Source organism: Telmatherina bonti (assembly GCF_933228915.1).
Source record: "Telmatherina bonti genome assembly, chromosome: 16".
NCBI classification, from domain to species: domain Eukaryota; kingdom Metazoa; phylum Chordata; class Actinopteri; order Atheriniformes; family Telmatherinidae; genus Telmatherina; species Telmatherina bonti.
In genome coordinates, this window is record NC_136614.1 from 9255932 (window position 1) to 9282542 (window position 26611).

At 45.7% G+C, this 26611-nt stretch overlaps 1 protein-coding gene across 1 annotated transcript; it reads left to right on the forward strand.

The window, feature by feature from the left end:
• Positions 1–3762: 3762 nt before the first annotated feature.
• On the forward strand, positions 3763–22149 carry LOC306767618 (pleckstrin homology domain-containing family G member 3-like; the record flags this gene model as incomplete). Its single annotated transcript, XM_079255693.1, has 17 exons — positions 3763–3903; positions 8025–8474; positions 10660–10760; positions 10985–11054; positions 11172–11218; positions 11883–12033; positions 12742–12873; positions 12962–13144; positions 13220–13312; positions 13490–13576; positions 14084–14117; positions 14751–14852; positions 14950–14973; positions 15401–15816; positions 18317–18409; positions 18572–19916; positions 21212–22149. 17 exons carry the CDS (start codon positions 3763–3765, stop codon positions 22099–22101), a joined length of 4359 nt encoding a protein of 1452 aa, XP_079111819.1. The 3' UTR covers positions 22102–22149.
• Positions 22150–26611: the final 4462 nt, after the last annotated feature.

Genomic DNA, 26611 nt, shown 5'->3' on the forward strand with positions numbered 1-26611 from the left:
CCCCGAACTCCTCTTTGATTAAAAAAACAAACAAACCCAGAACAAGACACTGATCTCAGATTATCTCAGACTGAAACTGCCGAGGTTTCATCATCATCATCATCATCATCGGTTTTATTTGTGTAAATAACCTTTCAAACTCAAGGTGATAAACACGGTTTAAACAAGAGTTCTGATGTAATTATTCTAAAATATCTACAGTTTTAATCTTTATTTACAGTTAAGAACATAAAACACCAGGCAGGCAGTCAAATACTGACAAACGCAGCACCAAACAGGTGAGCCTTCAGGCTGCTTCTACAGGCAGTGAGGGAGTCGGACATGCTGGTTCAGGCAGCCGAGGCCCGAGGGAGGAGAAAGCCCCGTCAGGGTGGACAGCCTGGTGCAGGGCGGACAGTAAGGAGCTTCTGAGTGACCGACATGTGAAGTGCAGGGAGACAATACCTGCATTCGGATGTAGAAGTTGTAAGAACGCAATTCTGAGAACAGAATCTCTGAATTTTAGTTCTGTGTTCCTTCCTTCTCCAGGGAGACTGTTTCTTTGTGCATTCGCTCGAGTCAGGGACCTTGACAGAGACCGATGCGACCTAACCATCTGACTTTAGTATAGAGCTGTTCAACTCGGTCCCAAGAGGGCTGCAACTCCACAGTTTTTGCTTTAACACACCTGACCCAAATTAAATCGATTTATCAGCCATTGAGAATCTGCACTGCAACTCATTCTTTTAGGTCAGGTGTGCTGAAAACCTGCAGGGCTGCAGTCCTCGTAGACGGAGTTGAATAGCTCCACATTAATGCCTCATGACAACAAAACAAAACCTGTGAAAAACAAAGAGAGAACAAAACAACATGAGTCATTTGTAGCTTCAACAGAAGGCTTTAAAAATGGCGGGACTACAAAAGGAGGACATGAAGAGGCAAAACATCTGGGAAGCAGCGGGGCTACCGGTCACCAAACACCTGCGCCATGTGTTCCTGTGGAACCCCGAAAAGACTCTGCCTTGGAATAGGAGCTAAAATGTTACAGGAACTGAGGTCCGTTATCAGTAATTCCTATCTGTCCGAATGCGTAGAGAGAAACGGCTTTATTCCTGAAAAGGTTACGGGAACTTCATAATGTTCCTTTGATGGGGAAGCAGCTAATGTCTTGGAGGTTCTTTGGGGCAGACTGGTCGATAGCCGGAGGAACTTAACGGTTATCTACTGGTGGAGGGAATGGGAGGCAAAGAGGAAAGAAGAAACCTCCGGATGGGGTTGGGAAGCAGTAGAGACTCGGAGTAGTCGAGGCGAGATGCGATGAAGGACCAGACTTTCAGTTTCGGGTTTGGAGTTATTCCTCACATGGAAGACGGAGGTTAGGCAGATTGTTTGAATGAGAAGGCTGGGGACAAGCGAGGACAGGACGGAGTGGTTGTCGAAGGTGACGTGGGCGATCCAAGTCCGTTTGGTCTGGTGGTGGTGGTGTCGGAGGGGGGCAGTACTGATCTGCCGTTACTGTTCAGACATAATCTTTTATAGAAAGTTAAGGATCTGTACCATTAATTCACTTTATATGCTGTGATTAATTATGAAATTAAGTGACTACATTTAAATTTAATAAATTGAATAATTACTGCTCAACCCAAGTTTTTATTTGTTAAGATGTGTTTCGCAAGTAAAAACCAGGTTTGCAGGTTTTTTTTGTGGAAGGAGAAGCAGCGCCCTCTGCTGGGGAAACATGACAGCTTCATGTCTAGATTGCGATCCATCAGTCACTTAATTGTCACACCTAGGGTTGCCATCCGTCCCGTAAAATACGGGATTGTCCTTTAATTGACAGACAAATGTTACATCCCGGATTGAACTGATACGGTACGCACTTTGTTCCTTTCCAACAGCCGACACATGTCGGTCACACATCAACACACAATCTAAGAATAATTAACAGAATAAAACACAGAAAATCCAAGGTCCAAGCCTCCTCCCCTCTGCATGTTGGATAGTTGGCAGCAAACAAATAGTCCAACTTGTAAGGATTAAACAATGAGGAGCCGCATTTCACGCCAGAGCGCGCAGCGTCCCATTATGGTCCACATGTAGCCTAAACATTCATTTATTCATCATCCTAACCGCTTATTCCAGAAAGGAATAAGCTACCCACCCTAAGGTCTTTACACTGCTTTGTCAAAGAGCTGAATGTTTTAGAACCACAAGTCATTCAGTGTCTTTTGGTTTATCTTGAATTAACCAATAAGGATTGGTGTATTGATACTCTGGAGTCGATACTTCAATATCAACCTGTCAAATTATCGGATTTGATACTTTTTTTATGTATCGAGATACTACTCTGCTGATACAAAACATGGCAATTTTTCTCTTCTGAGAGTTTTAGGCATGAAATTATGTACAAAGCCCAGCCAGAGTATCCATTTTGTGTCACATGATCACGGCAGCCTATCAGATGCCGTAATGATATAGCCACTGTTACTGATGATGAGGTTTTGTTTGGACATTTTATGGTTTAGTGCAGGTTATTGCACATTCTGTGATATTTTAGTGAAATTCAGTCATTCATTTTCCAAACCACTTGGTCCAATGAAGGGTCATGGGGAAGCTGGAGCCTATCCCAGCAGTCCTTGGGCGAAAGGCAGGGTACACCCTGGATAGCTCGCCAGTCTATCGCAGGACTGGTTGAGGTGGCTCAGGCATCTGGTCAGAATGCCTCCTGGACCTCCCTGGTGAGGTGTTCCAGGCACGTCCCTCTGGGAGGAGACCCCGGGGAAGACCCAGGACACACTGGAGGGATTATATCTCTCGGCTGGCCTGGGAACGCCTCGGGATCCCCCCCGCAGAGTTGGCAAATGTGGCTGGGGAGAGGGAAGTCTGGGCTTCCCTGCTTAGGCTGCTGCCCCCGCGACCCGACCCCGGATAAGCGGCAGAAGATGAAGATCAATGGATGGTTTATTTCTGTTTTTACAAAACTTGCTAAATATAGATTACGAGGAACTAGTTTATGTTGGCCTCAATGGGGTTTTTATGCTAAATAACTGTTGTCAAGAAGCGAGTTTCTTTCATTCACCTGTCAAAAGTCAGCTGATATGAACCAGCTGATTAACCCATTTCCATGGTAACACAGTGATTTAACTTATTGTTATATAAATTCATCCCACTACTCCCCTCTTACCGCATGCAGGTGAAGTGATGGGTGTGATTATTGGTAAAATTCAGTGTTAGACACGAAACACACAGAAATCTTCTTTATGATTAATGATTTCATGATTCAGAATAAGTATTGTGCATATGGCGCTTTATTATCTAGAGTATTTGCCTCATATGTTAGCAGAGATCCATGTAATCACAGCTTTATGTCGCCTAATTAGTAAAACTTTATATCCAACAATGTTGGAATGTAATAATTTCTAATAAAGCATTTCAAACTTTAAGTTTGATTAATTGATTAGTTAATCACTCCTTTACTGAAGACACTAGCAGTAAACATACAGCTGCTGTGGGAGCCCCACCCTCCTGGATCAGGGCTGTTTTTAATTTCTGAAAGGTGGGAACCCTAGTCACTTCTTCCTCCTCCTCTTCTTCCTCCCTAATGATCCAGGAGCTCTCTGTCCCTCCCCTGATCCCTCCTCCCTCTCCTCCTCCTTCCTCCTCCTCCTCCTCCTCAGCTGTGAAACTCCAGCTGTTACATCTGGACTGCTCATGTGGGATGTTCAGGCGTCCTACAGCTGCTGGGTTTCTTTACTCATTGTGTTGGGAATCATTTGGGATCTGATGGGATATCAGCGGAGCTTCTGGCGCAGTCTGGCCGGAGGAGGAGGAGGAGGAGATGTAGCTGTGGTGAGGTGTTCGTGTTCGGAGGGAGAGGTGAAGATCTCCTTCATGAGGGACGAGCGGCGGCTCAGACGGGTGTTTGTGTTGCGCCGGTTTGGTGAGTCTGCTGGGTTTTTATTCATGAAACGGGTTCGAGCTCGACGTCTTCTTCATCCTGAAGCAGTAAGCGCCAAAGTTTCAGATTTTTTTCTGTCACTTAAACATCTCAGTGGATCTGCTGAAGTTCTGGTCCGGTGAGTTCTGCAGCTGGTTCTGGTTCTGTGAGGGCTCTACTTCCTGTCTCTGTAACGGTCCCGGTTTAAATGTAAACTGAGCTGTGATTGGTCCACAGCTCTGTTATCTGTCCATAAAGTCCCTCCCCTCAATCCCACAGGGTCAGTGAACGCCTCACGCTTCCTGCTGGCAGAAGGCCAGACAGCTAACGGACTGAGTGTGTTCATTCAAACCCTGCTGCAGACCAGGACCTGGTCTTTGTTAGGGACCTGGTCTGTGTGGGACCTGGTCTATAAGGGACCTGGTCTCTGTAAGGGACCTGGTCTATAAGGGACCTGGTCTCTGTAAGGGACCTGGTCTATAAGGGATCTGGTCTGTGTGGGACCTGGTCTATAAGGGACCTGGTCTCTGTAAAGGACCTGGTCTGTGTTAGGGACCTGGTCTATAAGGGACCTGGTCTGTGTGGGACCTGGTCTATAAGGGACCTGGTCCCTGTAAGGGACCTGGTCTGTGTTAGGGACCTGGTCTATAAGGGTCCGGGTCTCTATAAGGGACCTGGTCTATAAGGGACCTGGTCTGTGTAGGTCCTGGTCTATAAGGGACCGGGTCTCTATTAGGGACCTGGTCTATAAGGGACCTGGTCTGTGTAGGACCTGGTCTATAAGGGACCGGGTCTCTATTAGGGACCTGGTCTATAAGGGACCTAGTCTGTGTAGGACCTGGTCTATAAGGGACCTGGTCTCTATATGGGACCTGGTCTCTGTAAGGAGCCTGGTCTATAAGGGACCTGGTCCCTGTAAGGGACCTGGTCTGTGTTAGGGACCTGGTCTGTGTTAGGGACCTGGTCTATAAGGGACCGGGTCTCTATAAGGGACCTGGTCTATAAGGGACCTGGTCTATAAGGGACCGGGTCTCTATAAGGGATCTGGTCTGTGTAGGACCTGGTCTATAAGGGACCTGGTCTCTATATGGGACCTGGTCTATAAGGGTCCTGGTCTGTGTGTGGGACCTGGTCTGTGTGTGGGACCTGGTCTGTGTGGAACCTGTTCTATGTGGGAACTGGTCTATGTGGGACATGGTCTTTAAGGAACATGGTCTATGTGTGGGACCTGGTCTGTGTTTGGGACCTGGTATATTAGGAATCTGGTCTCTAAGGGACCTATTCGGCGTGGGACCTGGTCTCTGTGGGACCTGGTCTGTGTGAGAACTGGTCTATGTGGGACATGGTCTTTAAGGAACATGGTCTATGTGTGGGACCTGGTCTGTGTGTGGGACCTGGTCTGTGTTTGGGACCTGGTATACTAGGAATCTGGTCTCTAAGGGACCTATTCGGCGTGGGACCTGGTCTCTGTGGGACCTGGTCTGTGGGGGAACTGGTCTATAAGGGACCTGGTCTATGTAGGAACTTGTCTATGTGTAGGACCTGGTCTGTGTGTGGGACCTGGTCTATGAGGGACCTGGTCTATGTGTGAGACCTGGTCTGTGTGTGAGACCTGGTCTGTGTGTGGGACCTGGTCTATCAGGGACCTGGTCTGTGTGGTACCTAGTCTTAGTGGGACCCGGTCTATGTGGGACCTGGTCTATGAAGGACCTGGTGTTAGTGGGACCTGGTCTATAAGGGACCTGGCCTATAAGGGGCCTGGTCTATGTGTGAGATCTGGTCTCTGTGTGGGACCTGGTCTGTGTGTGGGACCTGGTCTATAAAGAACCTGTACTACGTGGGACCTGGTCTGTGTGTGGGACCTGGTCTATCAGGGACCTGGTCTATGTGTGGGACCTGGTCTGTGTGTGAGACCTGGTCTATGTGTGGGACCTGGTCTATGTGTGGGAACTGGTCCCTGTGGGATCTGGTCTATAAGGGACCTGACCTATAAGGGGCCTGGTCTATGTGTGAGATCTGGTCTCTGTGTGGGACCTGGTCTCTGTGTGGGACTTGGTCTATCAGGGACCTGGTCTATCAGGGATCTGGTCTCTGTGTGGGACCTGGTCTCTGTGTGGGACCTGGTCTCTGTGTGGGACCTGGTCTATGTGTGGGACCTGGTCTATGTGGGACGTGGTCTCTTTGTGGGACCTGGTCTATGTGTGGGAACAGATCCTTGTGGGATCTGGTCTATAAGGGACCTGGCCAATAAGGGGCCTGGTCTATGTGTGAGATCTGGTCTCTGTGTGGGACCTGGTCTATGTGGGACGTGGTCTCTTTGTGGGACCTGGTCTATGTGTGGGAACAGATCCTTGTGGGATCTGGTCTATAAGGGACCTGGCCAATAAGGGGCCTGGTCTATGTGTGAGATCTGGTCTCTGTGTGGGACCTGGTCTATGTGGGACGTGGTCTCTGTGTGGGACCTGGTCTATGTGTGGGAACTGATCCTTGTGGGATCTGGTCTATAAGGGACCTGGCCTATAAGGGGCCTGGTCTATGTGTGAGATCTGGTCTCTGTGTGGGACCTGGTCTATGTGGGACGTGGTCTCTTTGTGGGACCTGGTCTATGTGTGGGAACTGATCCTTGTGGGATCTGGTCTATAAGGGACCTGGCCTATAAGGGGCCTGGTCTATGTGTGAGATCTGGTCTCTGTGTGGGACCTGGTCTATGTGGGACGTGGTCTCTGTGTGGGACCTGGTCTATGTGTGGGAACTGATCCTTGTGGGATCTGGTCTATAAGGGACCTGGCCTATAAGGGGCCTGGTCTATGTGTGAGATCTGGTCTCTGTGTGGGACCTGGTCCGATTTATTACAACAAACATCAAACATTTAAACATTTAAAATTCCGTCCAACCAACCAGAAACACCCACTCAGATAAATTAACCAATCAGAAGTGTCGATGAAGTTCTTGTTTTCATTCAAAACAACAACATGGAGGACAAACATCTGACCGCTCTCACAGGTGTCCCAAACGCATCTCGTGACTTTGGAGGTTAAAATCCTGAACTTTAAATCATCTCTGAAGTCTCTGATTAAAAATAAAAACTTTGTGTTGGTTATTATTCTTTAACTTGAACACTTTGTTTGATCTGCTGGGTTTGTTTGTGTAGTGAGTTAAATTTTCACTAACTGGACCTCAGGTTTGTCAGCTGGTATTTGTTTCACCAGGTGTGTCAGAAATATGAATAAATCCTCATATCTCCGTGAGCGGTGTATATTCCAGCAGTCAGTGAATGCGTCATGTGTCTCTGCTGTGTGTCTCAGGTGGCCTCTCGGGCGGCGCCTGGGTGCCTCTGCTCTTCAGATATTTGTCTGAACTGCTAGAAGATGGCGGTATGTCCACCGGTCTCAAACCGCTGCCATCCAATCAGAACGCTTTGCAGTGATTAAACAGAATCAGTTGGTCTGTGATTGGTTGATTGGATGATGGTGCCCACAGTTTGATCTTTATTTAAAAGATTGATTTGCAATCTTAGAAGAAATCAGAGAATTTTACTGAGAATTGTTTGAAGTCGGGGTGTCAAACTCATTCAGCGGCTAAATAAACAATCACAAAAACTCAACATTTTATTTTGTTTTTAATAAAATGATCAACATCTTGGAATTTATTAATGTATCCTTTTATAAAATATAAAACAATAAAATTTCTTGAATAAAAAAGTTGAACTTCAACATTTTTCATATTTTATTTATTTCCATGACTTTTAATAGATAAATTACATTATTTCATGCAAAGAAATACGTAGGAATACATATATATTTATATTTAAATTATCATAGATTGCATATATGTGAGTACACATAGTTATTCAAATATTTTTCATTAAAAAAAATATGGATAATTTTATATAATTAAAAAAAAAAAAAAAGAAATAAAATTAATAGATAATTATATTACATCCTGTATTTTTACATACTATATTCATCTGTTTCATCCTGCGGCCGGATCGGACCCTCCCGCAGGACGGTTTTGGCCCGCGAGCCGTATGTTTGACACCCTTTACTTCAAAGCGTCGTCTCTGTGATGTCACAGTGACATTGTCTATCTGTCCCCCTCCCTCTCAGAGTCCCCCCGCCTCTCCACCGCCTCCATCAGCAGTGATGAGCGCGCTCCGTCGGCCACGCCCTCCGACTCCTCCGACCTGCCGCTGTCAGGCCGGCGTCCGGTGAGCCTCATCTCCACCCTGTCCTCCGGTTCTGGATCCTCCAGAGACGATAACCTCACCCTTCACCAGCTGTCTGGTGGGTCTGCCGACTCCGACCTGAACCAGAACCTGGGCCCTGCAAGGGGCTGTGCGGAGAGGGAGGGGCCTGACAGGAAGGGGCGGAGCTTTGTTCACAACAAGAACAACAACAACAAAGTGTGGACGGCGAGCCGGGCCTCAAGCCGCCGGCAGCAGCCCTTCATCAGCGCCACCATGGCGCCCAACCCTAACCTGAGCTACCTGGACCGCGTTGTCATGGAGATCATTGAGACGGAGAGGACGTATGTCAGAGACCTGCGCATGATCGTAGAGGTGAGCCATGAACGGTGCATCGTTCTTTCGCTGAAAGCACCAAGTCCGGGTCAGACGCACGGGTACGGGACCCAGATCAGGACCTTGACCAGAATATAAATCCAGACGTTGATCAGGATCATGTTAAGACAGGAACCACATCAGTACACTGGACCTTTCCCAGATCAGGATCTAGAAGAGGACTCATCACAGTAGTCTGGGATAGGACTCGGGTAGAGGGGCTGAAATCAGCACTCAGGTCAGGACTCGGGTCAGGACTCAGGTCAGGACTCGGGTCAGGACTCGGGTCAGGACTCGGGTCAGGACTCGGGTCCGGACTCGGGTCAGGACTCGGGTCCGGACTCGGGTCAGGACTCGGGTCAGAACTCGGGTCAGGATTTAGGTCAGGACTCGGGTCAGGACTCGAGTCAGGATTTAGGTCAGGACTCGGGTCAGGACTCGGGTCAGGACTCGGGTCAGGACTCGGGTCAGGATTTAGGTCAGGACTCGGGTCAGGACTCGGGTCAGGATTTAGGTCAGGATTTAGGTCAGGACTCGGGTCAGGACTCAGGTCAGGACTCGGGTCAGGACTCGGGTCAGGATTCAGGTCAGGATTTAGGTCAGGACTCGGGTCAGGACTCGGGTCAGGATTTAGGTCAGGACTCGGGTCAGGATTAAGGTCAGGACTCAGGTCAGGATTCAGGTCAGGATTTAGGTCAGGACTCAGGTCAGGACTCGGGTCAGGACTCGGGTCAGGATTTAGGTCAGGACTCGGGTCAGGACTCGGGTCAGGACTCAGGTCAGGATTTAGGTCAGGACTCGGGTCAGGACTCGGGTCAGGACTCGGGTCAGGATTTAGGTCAGGACTCAGGTCAGGATTCAGGTCAGGACTCGGGTCAGGATTAAGGTCAGGATGCGGGTCAGGACTCGGGTCAGGATTTAGGTCAGGACTCGGGTCAGGACTCAGGTCAGGACTCGGGTCAGGACTCGGGTCAGGACTCGGGTCAGGACTCGGGTCAGGATTTAGGTCAGGACTCGGGTCAGGACTCGGGTCAGGATTCAGGTCAGGACTCGGGTCAGGACTCGGGTCAGGATTCGGGTCAGGATTTAGGTCAGGACTCGGGTCAGGATTTAGGTCAGGACTCGGGTCAGGACTCGGGTCAGGATTTAGGTCAGGACTCGGGTCAGGACTCGGGTCAGGATTTAGGTCAGGACTCAGGTCAGGACTCGGGTCAGGACTCGGGTCAGGATTTAGGTCAGGACTCGGGTCAGGACTCGGGTCAGGATTTAGGTCAGGACTCGGGTCAGGACTCAGGTCAGGACTCGGGTCAGGACTCAGGTCAGGACTCGGGTCAGGACTCGGGTCAAGATTTAGGTCAGGACTCGGGTCAGGATTTAGGTCAGGACTTGGGTCAGGACTTGGGTCAGGACTCGGGTCAGGATTTAGGTCAGGACTTGGGTCAGGACTTGGGTCAGGACTCGGGTCAGGACTCGGGTCAGGATTTAGGTCAGGACTCGGGTCAGGACTCGGGTCAGGATTTAGGTCAGGATTTAGGTCAGGACTCAGGTCAGGATTCAGGTCAGGACTCGGGTCAGGACTCGGGTCAGGACTCGGGTCAGGACTCGGGTCAGGATTTAGGTCAGGACTCGGGTCAGGATTTAGGTCAGGACTCGGGTCAGGACTCGGGTCAGGATTTAGGTCAGGACTCGGGTCAGGATTTAGGTCAGGACTCGGGTCAGGATTCAGGTCAGGACTCGGGTCATTACTCGGGTCAGGACTCGGGTCATTACTTGGGTCAGGATTTAGGTCAGGACTCAGGACTCGGCTTAGGTCTCAAGTCAGGACTCGGTGTAGTTCCTGATGTCAGCACAGAAAGATCCTGAAGACCTGGAGATGACGTCATGTGAGGGAGGGAAAAAACGACCAAATTCATATTTTTTTCACATCAAATCAGGTGATATTTAAGGATGAAGGTGATTATATATTGATTATATATTGATTATATAAAAGAGTCCTGAAAATGAGAAGTCAGATTGTGAAGGTGATGAGGTAATCAGAAGTGATTACTGAAGTAATCAGATTACAGTAGTGCTTGTCAGTGGGATTATTCTGCCCCCTGCTGGAGGAAGCAGGTGTGACTCTGACCCATCAGATCGTTGTTTGTCATAACCTGTGAAATTTTTCCTGCTCCTCTTCCTCCTGCAGGATTACCTGGCCCACATCATTGATCAGTCAGATCTATCGATCCATCCGGAGCTGGTCTGTGCTCTCTTTGGAAACATTGAGGACATCTACGAGTTCAATAGGTGACAAAAACCTTTCCTGTGTGAGCAGAACGTGTTTGTGTAGTCTGCGTTAGAGTCACAGGGGCGTTTGTTTATTAGACCAGCGCTGCCCAACTGCAGGGTGTGTGTGGAGTCAGAGTCCGTATCCTTTAACTGTGCAGTGGGAACAGTTTCTGATGACGTCTTTAGCCAGCGGGGTGAAGTTTTCCTGATGTTGTCATGGTTACAATGCTTTCCTTTGGCAGTGAACTGCTGCAAGACCTCGACATGTGTGACAACGACCCCGTCGCCATCGCCAGGTGTTTTGTCGTGAAGGTGAGGACGGAATTTAATGAAGTTGAGATGATTCAAGATAAGTGTGTCTCCAGAGTTCACAGCTGTAATAATCTGTCCACATCTGGTTTAATTTAGTTTTTTTTCTTTTCGTTTTAGAGCGAATACTTTGAGATCTACACACAGTACTGCACCAACTACCCAAAGTAAGTTCTGAGCAGACCTGGACCCACAAAGTGTTCTTTTATCTCACCATTTTTTGTCACACAGATAGAAAACATGTTTACACCTGATTTCTAACTGTTCACGCCTCATTTCCAACATATAAAAACCAGGTTACCTGCTGTTAAATTCTGTTTTCCAGCTGTTCACTTCTGTTTTCCAGCTGTTCACTTCTATTTTCCATCTGTTCACTTCTATTTTCCTTCTGTTCACTTCTATTTTCCTTCTGTTCACTTCTATTTTCCTTCTGTTCACTTCTGTTTTCCAGCTGTTCATTTCTGTTTTCCAGCTGTTCACTTCTGTTTTCCATCTGTTCATTTCTGTTTTCCAGCTGTTCACTTGTTTTCCAGCTGTTCACTTGTTTTCCAGCTGTTCATTTCTGTTTTCCAGCTGTTCACTTGTTTTCCAGCTGTTCATTTCTGTTTTCCAGCTGTTCATTTCTGTTTTCCAGCTGTTCACTTCTGTTTTCCAGAAGTTTTTTTAGTTTAGTTTAGTTTTTTAGAAGTTTAGTTCTTTTTTTTATGGCATCATATACGTTCCTGTTGTTCACATTTGTTTTCTGGCTGAGTAGTTTATTACCACACATGATTGTTTTCCAGCTGTTTAGACCTCTAATCCTGCTGTTCACATCTGTCCCCTCCATTGCAGCTCGGTGGCAGCCCTCACAGACTGCATGAGGAACAAATCACTTGCCAAGTTTTTCCGGGACCGCCAAGCATCAATAAAGTGCTCACTGCCTCTGGGTTCACATCTGCTCAAACCGGTTCAGAGGATCCTCAAATACCACCTGCTGCTCCAGGTATTAAAGAAGCACACCTGTGCGCCGCCAACACCTGAACCTGTTGAGAACCAGAGAAGCAACGGTTCTTAGTTAAAATAAAATCTATAAAATACAAAAACAGAAGAATTAAGCTTAAAAAATTTAATTTTTTACAATAACATCGGGAATTATGTACTTTTAACAAACGTAGATGTGAGTATCATCAGCACAAAATAGTATGAAATTCCCAAAAAGTAGCAATGAAATGGACGATGAAAACGGTACAGGTCCAGGGCTGGATTAAAGGGCACAGGCGCCTGGGCCCAGAGTGTTCCAGGGGCACCCTTCCCCACTGCAACATTGTAAAAATTGTGAATGATAAACTATGAAACATTTCTAATACCTCTCAGCCAGTGCTACCAATAGCAATACACGAGACACTGTGGTGGAACTATCTGGCTTTTATGTACATTTTGTTAAATGTCCAAACTGCTGGTGTTTCCCCTACATGGGGCCACATGGGCCCATAATATCCATTTAATAATCTGGCCTTGGGTCCAGAGATGGACCCTTGAGGAACCCCACATAAGACAAGAGTTTCATATGAGCTTAAACCACTTAAACCAGTCCTAAATTAAAAACTCAAAGTAAATTGAGTCAGTTTCCAGTTTGTGATTAAGTTTCCAGGATTCTGTCACCTGCATGAAGGCGGTTAGTTAAGCCACGTTTTGTGTTGATGGTGATCAGGAGATCGCGAAGCACTTTGACCCAGAGGAGGAGGGTTATGAGGTGGTGGAGGAGGCCCTGTACACCATGACGGGGGTGGCCTGGTACATCAACGACATGAAGAGGAAGCACGAACATGCCGTCAGACTGCAGGTCAGATTCTTTTTTAAATTGTTGCACATTGGTAGAGATTACTTAAAAAGCAGAAGATGGAAGCTGGACGTGGTTTTTCTCTCTTCAGGAGGTCCAGTCTCTCCTGCTGAACTGGAACGGTGCGGATCTCACCACGTTCGGAGAGCTGATTCTGGAGGGAACCTTCAAAGTTCATCGTGCCAAAAATGAGAGAACTCTCTTCCTGTTCGACCGCATGCTGCTCTTCACCAAACGCCGCGGAGAGCACTACATCTACAAGACGCACATCACCGTAAGCATCGCACCAAGGATCAAACAAACCCAAACACGCAGCAGCTGAAGGTTTGACGTCTCTGTGTGGTTTCAGTGCTCCACTCTGATGCTGATCGAGAGCTCCAAAGACTCTCTGAGCTTCAGCGTCACACATTACAAACACCTGAAGCAGCCTCACACGGTCCAGGTGGGTCTGCCAGGCTTTCTAAAGAGGAAAAGAGAAATAAACAACCGTCAGTCTGAACGGGTAGAAAGTTACAAACAGAAGCAGCATCTGATGATCAGAGGAAACGGCAAGGAGATGATGTGAGGAGGAGGAGGATTCCAGCCTTCATCATGATCCGGATCCTGTTTTCTCTTCCAGGCTAAGACGGTGGAGGAGAAGAAGCTGTGGGCTCATCACATCAAACGGATCATCCTGGAAAACCACCAGGCCATCATCCCACAGAAGGTCAGGGACCAGTAACACCAGTAACATCAATACGACCAGTACAACACTAATAACACCCGTACACACACCAGTAACACCAGTAACATCAATACGACCAGTACAACACCAATAACACCCGTACACACACCAGTAACACCAGTAACATCAATACGACTAGTACAACACCAATAACACCCGTACACACACCAGTAACACCAGTAACATCAATACGACCAGTACAACACCAATAACACCCGTACACACACCAGTAACACCAGTAACATCAATACGACCAGTACAACACCAATAACACCCGTACACACACCAGTAACACCAGTAACATCAATACGACCAGTACAACACCAGTAACACCCGTACACACACCAGTAACACCAGTAACATCAGTTCAGACACCAGTAACTCTCGTTCCAAAGTAACACCAGTAAAAACTACATTTACACCAGTAGCACCAGTTCACACACCAGCTACACCAGTAAAACCAGTGACAGGGTTTTGGTGTTGTTTCAGGCTAAAGAGGCGATTCTGAAGATGGATTCTGTTGGTCAGTAAAACCCTAGACTTACCCTAGAGTCTTTGTTGTTGTTTGTGTTGTTTGTCATGTTGTTTATGTTGTTGTTTATCATGTTTACATGGTTGTTTATGTTATTTATCATGTTGTTTGTGTTTTTTTTATGTTGTTGGTCATGTGTTTACATATTTGTTTAGCATGTTTATGTTGTTGTTTATCATGTTTTTGTGTATGTTATGTTCTTTAACATGTTTATTTTGTTTTGTGTTTTATGTTGTTAATATCTAGTGTGTTAATGTTGTTGTTTATATTGTATTACATGTTTATGTTTAACGTCTGTATGTTGTTTATGTGTTTACATTGTTGTTTAACATGTTTACGTTGTTGTTTGTGTTTTTATGTTGTTGTTTATATTGTTTATTATGTTAATGTTGTTGTTCATGTGTTTACATTGTTGTTTATGTTATTTAGCATGTTGTGTTTTTTGTCTTGTTGCAAAACATATTTGTTTTTATGTTATGTTGTTGTTTATGCGTTTACATTGTTGTTTTTATCATGTTTGTTGTTGTTTATATTTTGCATGTTAATGTTATCATATTTATGTTGTTGTTTATATTATTTAGCATGTTAATGTTATTTATCTTTATGTTGTTGTCCCCCCCCCAGAACCTTGCCGGTACCGCTACAGTCCCGATCGTCTGAAGAAGTCTCAGTCGTCTCAGTCTGACGAGTCTCTCCGAGACGCTCGTCCAGGCCGCAGAAAAGCTGGTAATGATTAGACTCACATCCACCTGCTGATTGATCAGTATTGATTATTTATCCTTTTGATATTTATGTTTGTTCTGATTTTATTTCTCCTCTGCAGACAAAATACTGAGGAGCAGCAAAGGTAAAATATTTTGTTGAATGTTTTATTTTTCCACACATCGGGAGCATTTTGAGACGCTCTGCTGCGTTCAAGGCGCTCAGACGTTTCAGCTTCAGTCAGCTGGTTCTTTAAGTTGACCTTTGATCCCCGTCAGAGGGGAAACCCAGCTGGGTCTCCTCTCAGATGTTTGTTTGCTGATGACAGACCAAACTTTTAGTATATTTACCTTCTGATGAGTGATGTTCTAACATTTGCTGTCTGTGTTTAACCAATCACATCGTCCGCTTCTTCTTCTGCTGCTGCTGCTTCTCCTGACGGATTCTCAGCATCTCTGGAGGTAAGAAACAGATTGAACCCTCCTTAACGGGGCTTCCTGAGGTGTTACTGATGGTGATGCAGTAAATAGACAGATGTGGTGAACAGAATAGAATAGAGACGGGGTGAGCAGTGTTTGGCGTCCTGCAGCACTCGGACAGTGAAGCCACGTTACCGGGCGACGAGCGCTCGCTGCAGCCCGCCGTCAGCAGCAGCACTCTGGGATCCGATGCTGACCTTGAGGAGGACGGGGAAGACGAGCCCCACAGCAGGAAGGACTCAGTGATGTGCAGTGAAGAGGAAGAGGAGGAGGAAGCGATGCGGCTGGATAAATTTCTGCTGCAGGACGAGCAGGTAGACGACTTCACCAGCTCCGTGTTGGCCGCCATCTCCTGCTGGCAGTACTCGATCCAGGCCTTCCTTTCCTCCGCGGGGACGGTGAGGGTCTCTGCTTCCTGCCTGGTCGCCATGGCGCTCTGCTCCACCTGCAGCGGCTTCGTAACACCCTGTACGGATAACAGTCGTAACTCCAGCTGCTCTGGGCTTCATGTGCGAGCTAACAGCAGGCGAGCTGCATGAGCACGGAGTGACCACGTGGATCTGTCCACAGATGTCTCTGTGAGACCGTCTGACACGCGGTTCTGGTCAAGGTTTACGGACGGCCATCGTAGGCACGAACATCTGTTGTTGGTTTCCTGAATCAAATAAAAACGTGTCAGCGTTTCTTTTTTATGGGTTGTTTGTTGTCCGTCCACGAGTTTCAGGCGGGAAATCCTGCAAACAGCTGGATTTTTATCCTGGTGCAGCTGGAACGTTGTTGATCCGTCCAGCTGATCGACTGACGGCATGAAGGCAAAAATTAATTTTAGGTTTATAGGTCAGGTTTACCTTCATGACAACTGTGGGGGGAGTCAATTTTTTTCTAATTCGCCAGTTTAAAAGTGATTTAATCTGGAAATTTGGCATATTTAGGGGTGTGTCCTTTTGATTGACAGGTGCCCAATTTCCCGCTTCAAGTCGGAAAAACGTAGAACAACTGCGGTTTTTAGCCGGTTAACAACGTGACTTAGCTTTAGCCCGCTTACCTCCGTTAGCTGGTTAGCTCCGGGTTCACGCGGTTTGCTGGCGATGGTTGGAACCGCCCACCGAGCTTCAATTCAGCTCTTCAGAAACCTATGGATGACGTCACGGAGGCTCCGCCCATCTTTTTATGTACTGTCTATGGATGAATCTGAGCAGTTCTGTCAGACAAATAGAAAGCTGAGAGGCGTCATATAATTTATACCAGGGGTGCCCAAAGTCGGTCCTCGAGGGCCGCTGTCCTGCAAGTTTTTGAGGTATTCCTGTTCCAACCATAGACTGTATATAAAGAGATGGACGTACCCTCCATGACGTCACCCCTGACCCACTGATTTCATCATCCCACCAAGTGTGGTTACATTTCACTTTTATCAGCTTTGATTTCAGAAAACCAACAACATGTTGAAACCTGCAAACATGTTTTTGCATTCATGGAAAAACAGATTAATGTCTTTCACGTCCAAGTGGAGAGCAGTAAACACCGGACCAGAACTCTGTATCAGTTCTTGCGTCTCACAATAATTCAGGTGGATCAGTTGGCTTGGCACAAAGACTGGAACAAACCCACCATCAATCTTTAGTCCTTTTTATGTCTGAAAGAGACTGGTTTTATTCCCAGTTCCAGTCAGAGAGTTTCCAACATCTAATCAGTGTTAATGTTCCAAATTAGCACAATGCTACTGTTAGCAATGTTTCTCCTGTTTGGCTAATCTTCTAAGCTAGCTGATCCTCCTTTTCAGTTAATTTTCCAGGGTAGCATTTGCTCCTGTTAAGCTTATGCTCCTGGTTAGCTTAACAGTCTGGTTAGTTCCTGTTGTTACTAGTTAGGTGCCATTCATGGATATGTTGGCTAACGGTCCTGTTTGCTAACAAGCGGATTTCTACTAAGTTCAGTCCTGTAGTTTCTGGAACTCAGATTCAGAGATGTGAAGCTCTGCGGTTTAGAAAAAACAAACGTAAGATTTATAAAAACCTAAGAAGACCTTTGTAAAACTTTTTCAGGGTTTTACTGATGTGAGGAGCAGTTCTCAGATGTCAAAGAGTTTAACTTGGTTGTGTCCCATGAGAAGGATTAGCACCTTCCAGTCTTCATGCTAAGCTAACATCTGGCTGAACATCTCTGTTGACACTTGGATGATGAAACTCCTGCTCCTGGAAAGGTTCACCAAGACTTCCCACAATATGCTTCTTTAATGGATGTAGTGGCTGATTTGAGTGATTTCTGTGGCTTCTTTGCATCCAGTTTGAAACTAATGTTGTTTCTAATAAGCCTTCAGCTTTGATCCGACTTTGGCAGATCGATGTTAGCTGAAGCTGAAGTTTGCTGTTGCCTTTAAAGGTTCTGTTGCATTGTGGATTATTTTGCATGTGTGTGGTGTTCAACAGCAGAACAGAACCATCACCTTTTTTTATTATTTATTTTTAATATTTATTATTATACTATGATATTATTATTATTATTTACTAATAATTGTTCTGAATTACAGTCGGGAACAACAATCTGAAAAGGTCAGGGATGGTTCTCTTCCTTTATCTTTTTTTATTATTAATTTATTTTTATTATTTATCTATGTATTTATTAATAAAAATATTTGTTGTTTTTTTAATTAAAATAAATAAATTAATAAAATAAAATAAATAAATAAAAAAAGAAAAAGGAACAGAACCATCACTGCCCTTTTCAGATTGTTGTTCCTGACTGTAATTCAGAACCAGTTCACACAGAACATCATATTGTCTGGTTTTCTCTTGTATCATCAACGTTAGAGAGGCGATGCACATAAAGCTAATGAGAATGGAATTTACTTTTTTGAGGTTTTTGTTTCACATGACGATGAACTGAAACTTAAAGCTTTGACTGTAAGGAAAAAACATGATCTCTGAGTGAAGAACTGTTACTTTAAACAGCAGAGCTCTCTTTTCTTTCTCTTCATTATAAAGTTTTTGTTGAACTTCTTCTTCTTTGAAGGAGCCAGAGAGACGCAGCGTTTCCTCAAACAAAGAAAATGGTCGACATCTTGAAGAAGATGAGCCGAGTGGAACTGAATTGACACCTGAGCGGGTAAATGGGTCAATGTTTGAAACTGTCCTGTTGTCCGACATCGTCTTCCTCCAATGTGGCTCAGAGTTACTAAGCAGAGATCTGATCCAGTACACCAGACCCGGTATCTGGTCCAGGTCTCGGGTCTTCATGTGTGGTTCTAAATGTTTTTCTCATGTACAGAAATCTGACGACGAGCTGCAGCAGATGACATCCCAACAGACCGAAGACTCAGAACCAGAACTGTCCTCTGATCTTGGACCGTCCAGGATCTCAGACTCTCTGCTCAAGTCTGAGGATCTGAAACCAGAACCATCCTCCGCCACGCCTGATTCAGATTCTAAGACCCTGAGCAGCGGAGAGTCCTCCGAGGATGAGGACGAGCGGGAAGCGTCGGGGGAGGACAGTGTGTCTCCCAGCATCCTCCCATCCTCGGTCCTGGACAAAGCCAGCGCCATCGCTCAGCATTTCACCGGCAGCATCAAACGAGGCAGCCAGGCTCAGGACGACGCCCGTTCTCTCGGCTGTGCGTCACCACGGTTACCCAGCAGGACCGGTAGCAGCCTCAGCCTCAGTGCAGACACCGCTGACCGACCGCCGCGGCTCAGCAGCATCTCTTCAGAACCTCCAGAGACCTTCGGGACTGACCTGACCTTGATGTCTCCTCGGGACGACAACATCTTCGATTCGGACCGAAGCATCCGGCGAAGACGGGACTCCACCCTGTCCAAGCAGGACCAAATGCTTCTTGGAAAGATCAAGACTTACTACGAGAATGCCGGGAATCAGGACGCCACCTTCAGCCTCCAGCGAAGGGAGAGTCTGACGTACATCCCGACCGGACTGGTCCGGACCTCAGTCAGCCGCTTCAACAGTATCCCGAAGGACGAAACCTCACCCACCGATCCAGACCAAGATCCGCTTGCAGAAACCGGCAGCCGAATGGTTGCCAGTCACTCCCTGGACTCTCTAAAGTCAGACCCTGGAGACCGACCCAGGTCCAGATCTCACAGCGTGCACGACGGGCTGTGTGAGGATGAGGAGTTCCGACCTTCCTCTGATATGATCAAGGTGTGGCAGGCGATGGAGCAACAGGTCACTCAGAGTGGTCCAAAGTCCTCCAGAACTCCCGGCACCGGCTTCTCTTATGCAGAGAGTGGAGCGCGGGACCTCAGCACCATCACAGAGGACTCCACCAGTCCTTCACCCCTCAGAACCAAAACCTTGGGTCTGAGCCAGACTGGAAGTCTGAAGAACAGCCTGAGGGTGTTCGGGGAGGACGCCGTGGTCCTCAGAGCCACGATACCACGAGTCGCCCAGCTGAGGGCCGAGGCAGACAGGGGGAGGACCAGCGAGGATTCAGACCAGCTGGACCAAGTGGACAAGGGGACCAGTAAAGTCCTCCACCTGGCCCGCCAGTACAGCCAGCGGATTAAAACCAGTCAACCTGTGGTCCGACAGCGAAGTCATGCATCTCTGACCAGTAAGAAGAGCCTGGCCTGCGTAGTGGAGGAGAAGGACAGTTCAGGTACCGAACCAGAACCAACACACAGCTCATCACCTCCAACATGTTCTGATTCTTTTCTCCGTCTTTTATATCGCAAACTTTTTATCAGACGTAAACGTCACATTCGGCCAGTTTACCAACACAATCTCCAGTTTTTAAACGATATCGAGATCATTTTACACACGGTAAGGGATGAAGTCATATCATTGATCAGGATAATAGAGTTCATGTTATGTCATATGGATTCAGTCCTGGTTCTATTGGGTCTAAGAGCTGCCTTTGGTGCAGTAGACTTCCACATTTGTAAGAATGGAGGCATGTTCCCTAAGAACCCATAAAATAAAACGTGATGTTCCCCAAGGAACTGCGTGGTCTTTGCAGAGGGGACTGTCTGAGAAGTCAGGGCCCTCCGCGGCAGCCCTGTGGTTGTGGTGTGGACCCATTCTGGCCTGATCTGGCTGGTTGCCATGGCGAAATCATCTGTGGCTGTGGGTGGTGTGGCCCTAGATATGGATGGACCCTTAGGTTATCGTTTCCTCACCTGGTTCATGCCAGGACAAAGATTTGTTTAAACCGTTGGAGATAGTTTGTTTTGGAGGGGTGTCAAGAGGAGGGTGGGTCCGGTTCTAGGTCCATTTAGTTTGTGTGAGAGAAAGTGGAAAACTTGGTGTGTTTGATTGATTTGTTTTGTAATAAACTTTGGTATGTAATTGCTAAGGGTGGGAAAATCGAATTGAAAAATAAAAAATCTGGATTTTTTTTGCTTCACAGTTTTAAAATGGATTTTTTTGTATTTTTATATTTGAATTTTTTTTTTTATTATTAATATTCTTATTGTTTTTATTGATCTTTTTACATGTCTCCTTGGGCAATACAGCAGCAGAATGATGGTCTGGCTACTGTGTTGTTTTTTTCTCATTCAAATCAAGAAAAATGCCAAATAAAAAAAGAAAGTTTGATACATTTTCTTTTCTTTTTAATCTTCAAAAATTTGTAATATCAAAGAATTGTGAGAATCGCAATTTAAATCGAATCGGCACCCAAAAAAATCAGATTTGAATCGAATCGGGACAAAAGCGCATCGTCACAGCCCTAATAATTGCTTTAAGATACAAAAACTGTAGTTTTAATGGAAATAATTTGTGTGACTGTTACGCATGAAAAGTGTTTTGTAAATAAAGTTTCATTTGATTTTGTTTGCCAGCAACTGCTCGTCTGGAAATAACATTTTAAAGTTTGTAAACGGGCCAGAACCAGTTGAAATGTCTGATCTTGTCTGATTTCTGGTTCTGACTGTCTGGTTCTTTGTTCTGCAGGTAAACACGGCCTGACTCTGCCACTGCTTCCTGAGAACCAGACCACTTCTGGGCCTCTGAGCCCTGCAGACCCAGCCCGGTCACCAGGCGCAGGGCTTGGCTCAATGGACAGCTCCAGGGGCATCTCTCCAGGACAGCCTATGTCCCGCAGCCCCATCAGTCCTCCTCCCATTGAAGGCTTCCACTGGCCCGACGTTCGGGAGCTCCGCTCCAAGTACTCGGACCGCAGCCAGTCCCTGAAGAGCCCAGTAAGCGGCTCCATCCAGGACCAGATGTTTGATGTGGCTCTTAGGAGGCACTCCAGCGGCTCCTCCGGCCTCCTCCTCCCTGATGGAACCTCCTCCAGACCTCCATTACGCAAACCTCGCAGCAGCCCGGACAACGGTTCGGACGAGCGCAGCAAACGTCTTCACAGAGCAAATTCTCTGGATCCCCGACTGAGCTCGGCACAGATGACCGAGCTGGAGATGCTCCAGGACCGGGCTGCTCAGGGCAGCTACGGCGGTTACTACGTGGCAGCTGAGGCGCCGCGATCAGACAACCCCAAACACAAGATCATCGTCATGGAGAAGCTTCCAGAACCTGAAAAAAACCCCAGAAAGCCCAGAGAGGAGGAGGATGGTGGCTACGTCCAGATCCGTTCGCCAACCAGCAGGGAGAAGATCTCCATCATGGCCGTCATCGACCGCTGCCGCGCTTATCAGGAGTCTGACGAGTATAAACAACGCGAGGAAGCAAAATCCAAACCGGAAGCCGTGCGGCCTCAGGAGGCGGATCGGCCCAAGCAGGACGAGTCCCAGAAAACCAGATGGGCCCCCAGACAGAAGACGGAGAGCAGCCAGAAGAACATGGTGAAGAACCTGAGAGAGAAGTTTCAGAACCGAAGCTGAAGACCTCAGAACCCTGACTGATACCAGAACTGATCCAGAGCACGAGTCCCAAAGCTTCCAGTTGAACTTCCTCCGCTTGAGGAGACCAGATCGTTTCCTCTGACTGTGAGAAGATTCTTCTGAATCTGAGACGTGGTTGTTTCTGCAGCCACCAGAACCCGACCTGGGTTTGTCCGTTCACATGTTCAGAACCAGAAACGGTCGTACTTTTAGACTCTGGGTCAGAAGAGAGCTCCAACCTCGTCGTCTTAACAACCAGCGTTGTTCCTCCAGGCCTGCAGGTGGCGCTGTGGACCAAAACGTCTCCAACCAAACCCGTCAGAACGCAACAAATCTGTTGTCAAAGACAACTTTGGAGAAGTTTGTTCACTAGAACCTTCCGGAAACGCTACAGAAACAAAGTTTTAACATCCAAAAACACGTTTTAGATTCGAGAAAATATTTAGATGCAAAAAACTTCAAAGAATCAGAAAATATTTTAGATCCGAGAAAAAGTGTCGGAACGAAGAAAAAATGTTTAGGAGTCGAGAAAACGTCTCAGATTTGAGAAAAGTTTTCAGAGCTCGAACTTCAGATTTCAGCGTTGTTAATAAACGAATGTAAAACTGCAAGATTTGGGGTTTTCTCTGTTCTGGTTCTGGTTCTGGTTCTCATGCTCCAGACGGATGTTGTGTCAAGAACCAAACTACCTTCATCAGGACTAAACAGCTGATTTCTCTTAAAGACTGAACGAATCAATGAAACATTTGTGGATTTAGTTAAATGATGAACCCGTTTGGTGGTTCTGTAAAATCCGGACCCATCAGAACCGATTTGTTTGTATTTTTGTGCCTTTTTGTAATTTAAATGTTATTGAAACCTTTTATTTGATCCATCCTGATGAGTCTGGTTTTGTTCTCTGTACACGGCAGCACAGCCGACTTGCTCAGAGGCATGCGGGCGGGTTTGAACCTGTGACCTCTGGTTGGTCCACCTGCACATCCTCTTCCTCACTTTGTCGACCACTGAGGCCATCAGGCTGCTTCCTCTTCCTCGTATTTATTGGATCTCATGTAAATATGTATGTGTGAATGAACGTGTTTGATTTGTTTCAGGTTAAAATCTGAGAAGTGTGTGTGTGTGTGTGTGTGTGTGTTAATGTATATTATGTGTGTAATGATGCCAACAACATAAAAATCTCAATAATGAATAATAAACAGAAAATCTCACTTTTCTTGTGTCTTATTGTGTGGCTAATGAAGATATTTTATTTATTAGAAAATCTGAGGCTTAAGCTGAACATGAGGATGATGATAATGATGATGATGATGAAGTCTGTGAATGATTGACTGCAGGTCTTTATTCCTAAGGTCAGATCCACCAGTCTCCTTAAGTAAACCTTCCAGTTGTTTCTCAGGTTTGTTCTTTCTGATGCTGACTGATGTCACCGCCAGTCCTCAGCTTTGTGTACCTGTAGTAAGTGTGTGTGTGTGTGTGCGTGTGTGTGTAGGGGGGGGGCATGATGCTCTGGATTTCCATCAAAAGACAACAAATTAAAGGTGATCCATTATATGAAACTGCCCTTTTTCTCTGAGTTCAGAGGTTTAATAATGGTTTCAGTTGTTAATTATGAAGTAGTCACTCATGTCTCTATCTCTACACACACACACACACACACACACACACACATATATATATATATATATATATATATATATATATATATATATTATAATGTATACATTTATATATATAGACATGAATTTTGTCTATTTTAAATTAAGTATTGCCAAATTGTAAATGATGTTATTTCTCTATTTAAGTAGCTAAATGTAATATTCTATATTGAAGTTAACTACCATTATAGCACCTGTCCAGTTAGTTACTGGAGGATAAAAGAGCCTATAAAATAAACACTACATGTTAAAAAGATTAAAAATAAACCACCCAAGGCTGTCAGCAGTTGGCGTCATCAAACTGGGAGCAGCAATAATTCATCTTTAAATGTAAAAGATTTAAAAACATCCTTGTAGCTGAAAGCATCCGGTCTTTTTATTAATTTTATTTTCCTTTTATAAGTCTTTCCAGCATCTGGATGCATCAGACAGAAAGGACAACAAGCCTAAAGAAGACGACTGAATTTTCTCCTTTTAAACTCAGACCAGACAGAGGTTGTTATCTTCGGGCCTGAAAAACTTAGAACAAAATTATCCAGTTATGTAATTAATCTAGATGGAATTAATATGGCCTCCAGTACCACTGTGAGAAATCTTGGAGTCATTATAGACCAGGACTTGTCTTTTAGCTCACATTTAAAACAGGTTTCTTGAACCGCCTTCTTCCACCTGCGTAATATTGCAAAAATTAGGAGCATGTTGTCTCAGAAAGATGCAGAAAAATTAGTCCATGCCTTTATTTCTTCCAGACTGGATTACTGCAATTCCTTATTTAAGGGTTGTCCCAAATAGTCTTCCTGAATAAGTGCAGTTGTACATGTTGATCTGTCTTTCCTGTCCTCTCCACCCCAACCAGTCGAGGCAGATGGCTGCCCTCCCTGAGCCGGGTTCTGCCGGAGGTTTTCTTCCTGTTAAAGGGGAGTTTTTTCCTTCCCACTGTCGCCTCGTGCAGCTCAGGATGGGGGATTGGATCCAAGTCATGACTCGATGCAATCAGTTGGTTTCTATTATATGATATGTATGAATTGGCTCGAAATGATGTGTATGTAAAGTGTCCTGTGACAACATTGTTGTGAAGTGCGGCTGTACAAATAAAGCTGACTTGAATTGAATGTAATTATAGGTGCACGTCTGTGAAACACCGGTAACCAGTCCAAATACGCCTGATAAAAGTCGGGTTAGGCTCCGCCCCCTGCAACTATGAATTAGGTCTTAAAAAAAAAAAAAAAAAAGGTTGAAGGTGAAATCACATAAAGCTGCATAATGTTTGACTGATCAATAGTTGAAAGGGTCAGTCTGAGTTTAAAGATTGTCTGAAGCTGGAAATAACTGAACAACATGTTAGATCTGAGCTTTAAAACTGAGGTTTGAATGAAACATGAGAAATAAGTTGGTGAAGCAAACCGAAGGACTTGACCATGTCTGGGCCATGCCTGATCCTGGTTCTACTCTTATCTCTGCACAATGAAGAGCTCGGTAAACCGGTGAGGGACAAAGTTCTACTCGAGTACAGATCTAAGATCAAACACATTTAAGACCTCCCAAACATGGTTGGAGGGGAATAAAATGGATTTTATTTGGTCCTAGAAAACAGTCTGAGAAAGCTACATTTTGTAAATACACAGTTGCTTTCATCCCGGCTGCAAATCGCTCCAGTGAGAGTTGTACATCACGACCGAATGAAGCCAACAGAAACACATCATCTGCAAAAAGCACACACCAAATCCTGAGGCCACCAAAATGAAAGCCTTTGTATTGAATTATGGGCAAAGTTGAACTGATCCTCACTCGTCGACTTTTCCTGTTTTTGTCAGATTTTTTACTTATTTTGCAGAGAAAGTGTTTGATGCTAGCAACCAAAGACTTGAACTCGCTGACAAAGTACTATGCATTTATAAAAGCTGTGAAATATTACTTATTCATTAAAAGTGCAACATAAATATAGTTTTAAAAAACTATCAAAGCTCATAACTGTATTTTTTTTGGATACTACCATCCTGTTCTGAACGGTAGTATCTAGAATGTTGCTCCTTTTCTGGATGGTAATGTCCAGAATGTTGTTCCTGTCCTGGATAGTAGTTTCCAGAATGTTGTTCCTGTTCTGATAATAGCAGAGGTAATCATCACTGACATCAGGAAGAACAAGGCTGATCTTTCTCCACACTCCATCAATGCCAACCAGTTGGAAAGTGTCAACACCTTAAAGTTCCTCTGTACTCTCATCCCTGCCACCCTTTCAGCAACTAAACTTCCTGAGGAGACTGAGGAGGACCAACCAAATGGGAAGCTGCTGAAGGCCTTCTACAGGGCCTGCATTGAATCTTCTCTCATACTGCATTTCATTGTAGTACAGCCGCTGTACTGAGGCAGGCAGGGCACACACAGAAAATTGCTGGATGCCCCTCCCTAAACCAAGACATTCCACCACCTGTTTGAACTACTTCCCTCACAAAGATGATCAAGTCCAGGACAAACAGACTTAGACAGTCTTTACCCTTGGGTCAATACTCAGCTGAATGTAGACATGCACAAACTCTTTCTGGCTGCCTGCTTGTTGTTCATTTCCACCACTCGGCTGTTATCATGCACATGCACTTTACAGTAAATCTATCATCTTAGGTAATTGTAGACATTTTGTCCTTTTTGTCGTTTGCATGGTAAAGCCAAACTTTTAATCTCTTTGTACTTGTCTAGAGTAAAAATAAACCCTTTATTCTGATTCTGAGCTGGGACATTAACACTTTCATATGACCCAACTGTGAGCTGCCATGTTTTGGCATCTTGTTCTGCGGCCCACTGTGGTAAACCCCTGTTGCCAGTCTAGAAACTTAAACCTGGGTTCTTCAGCCCAGAAG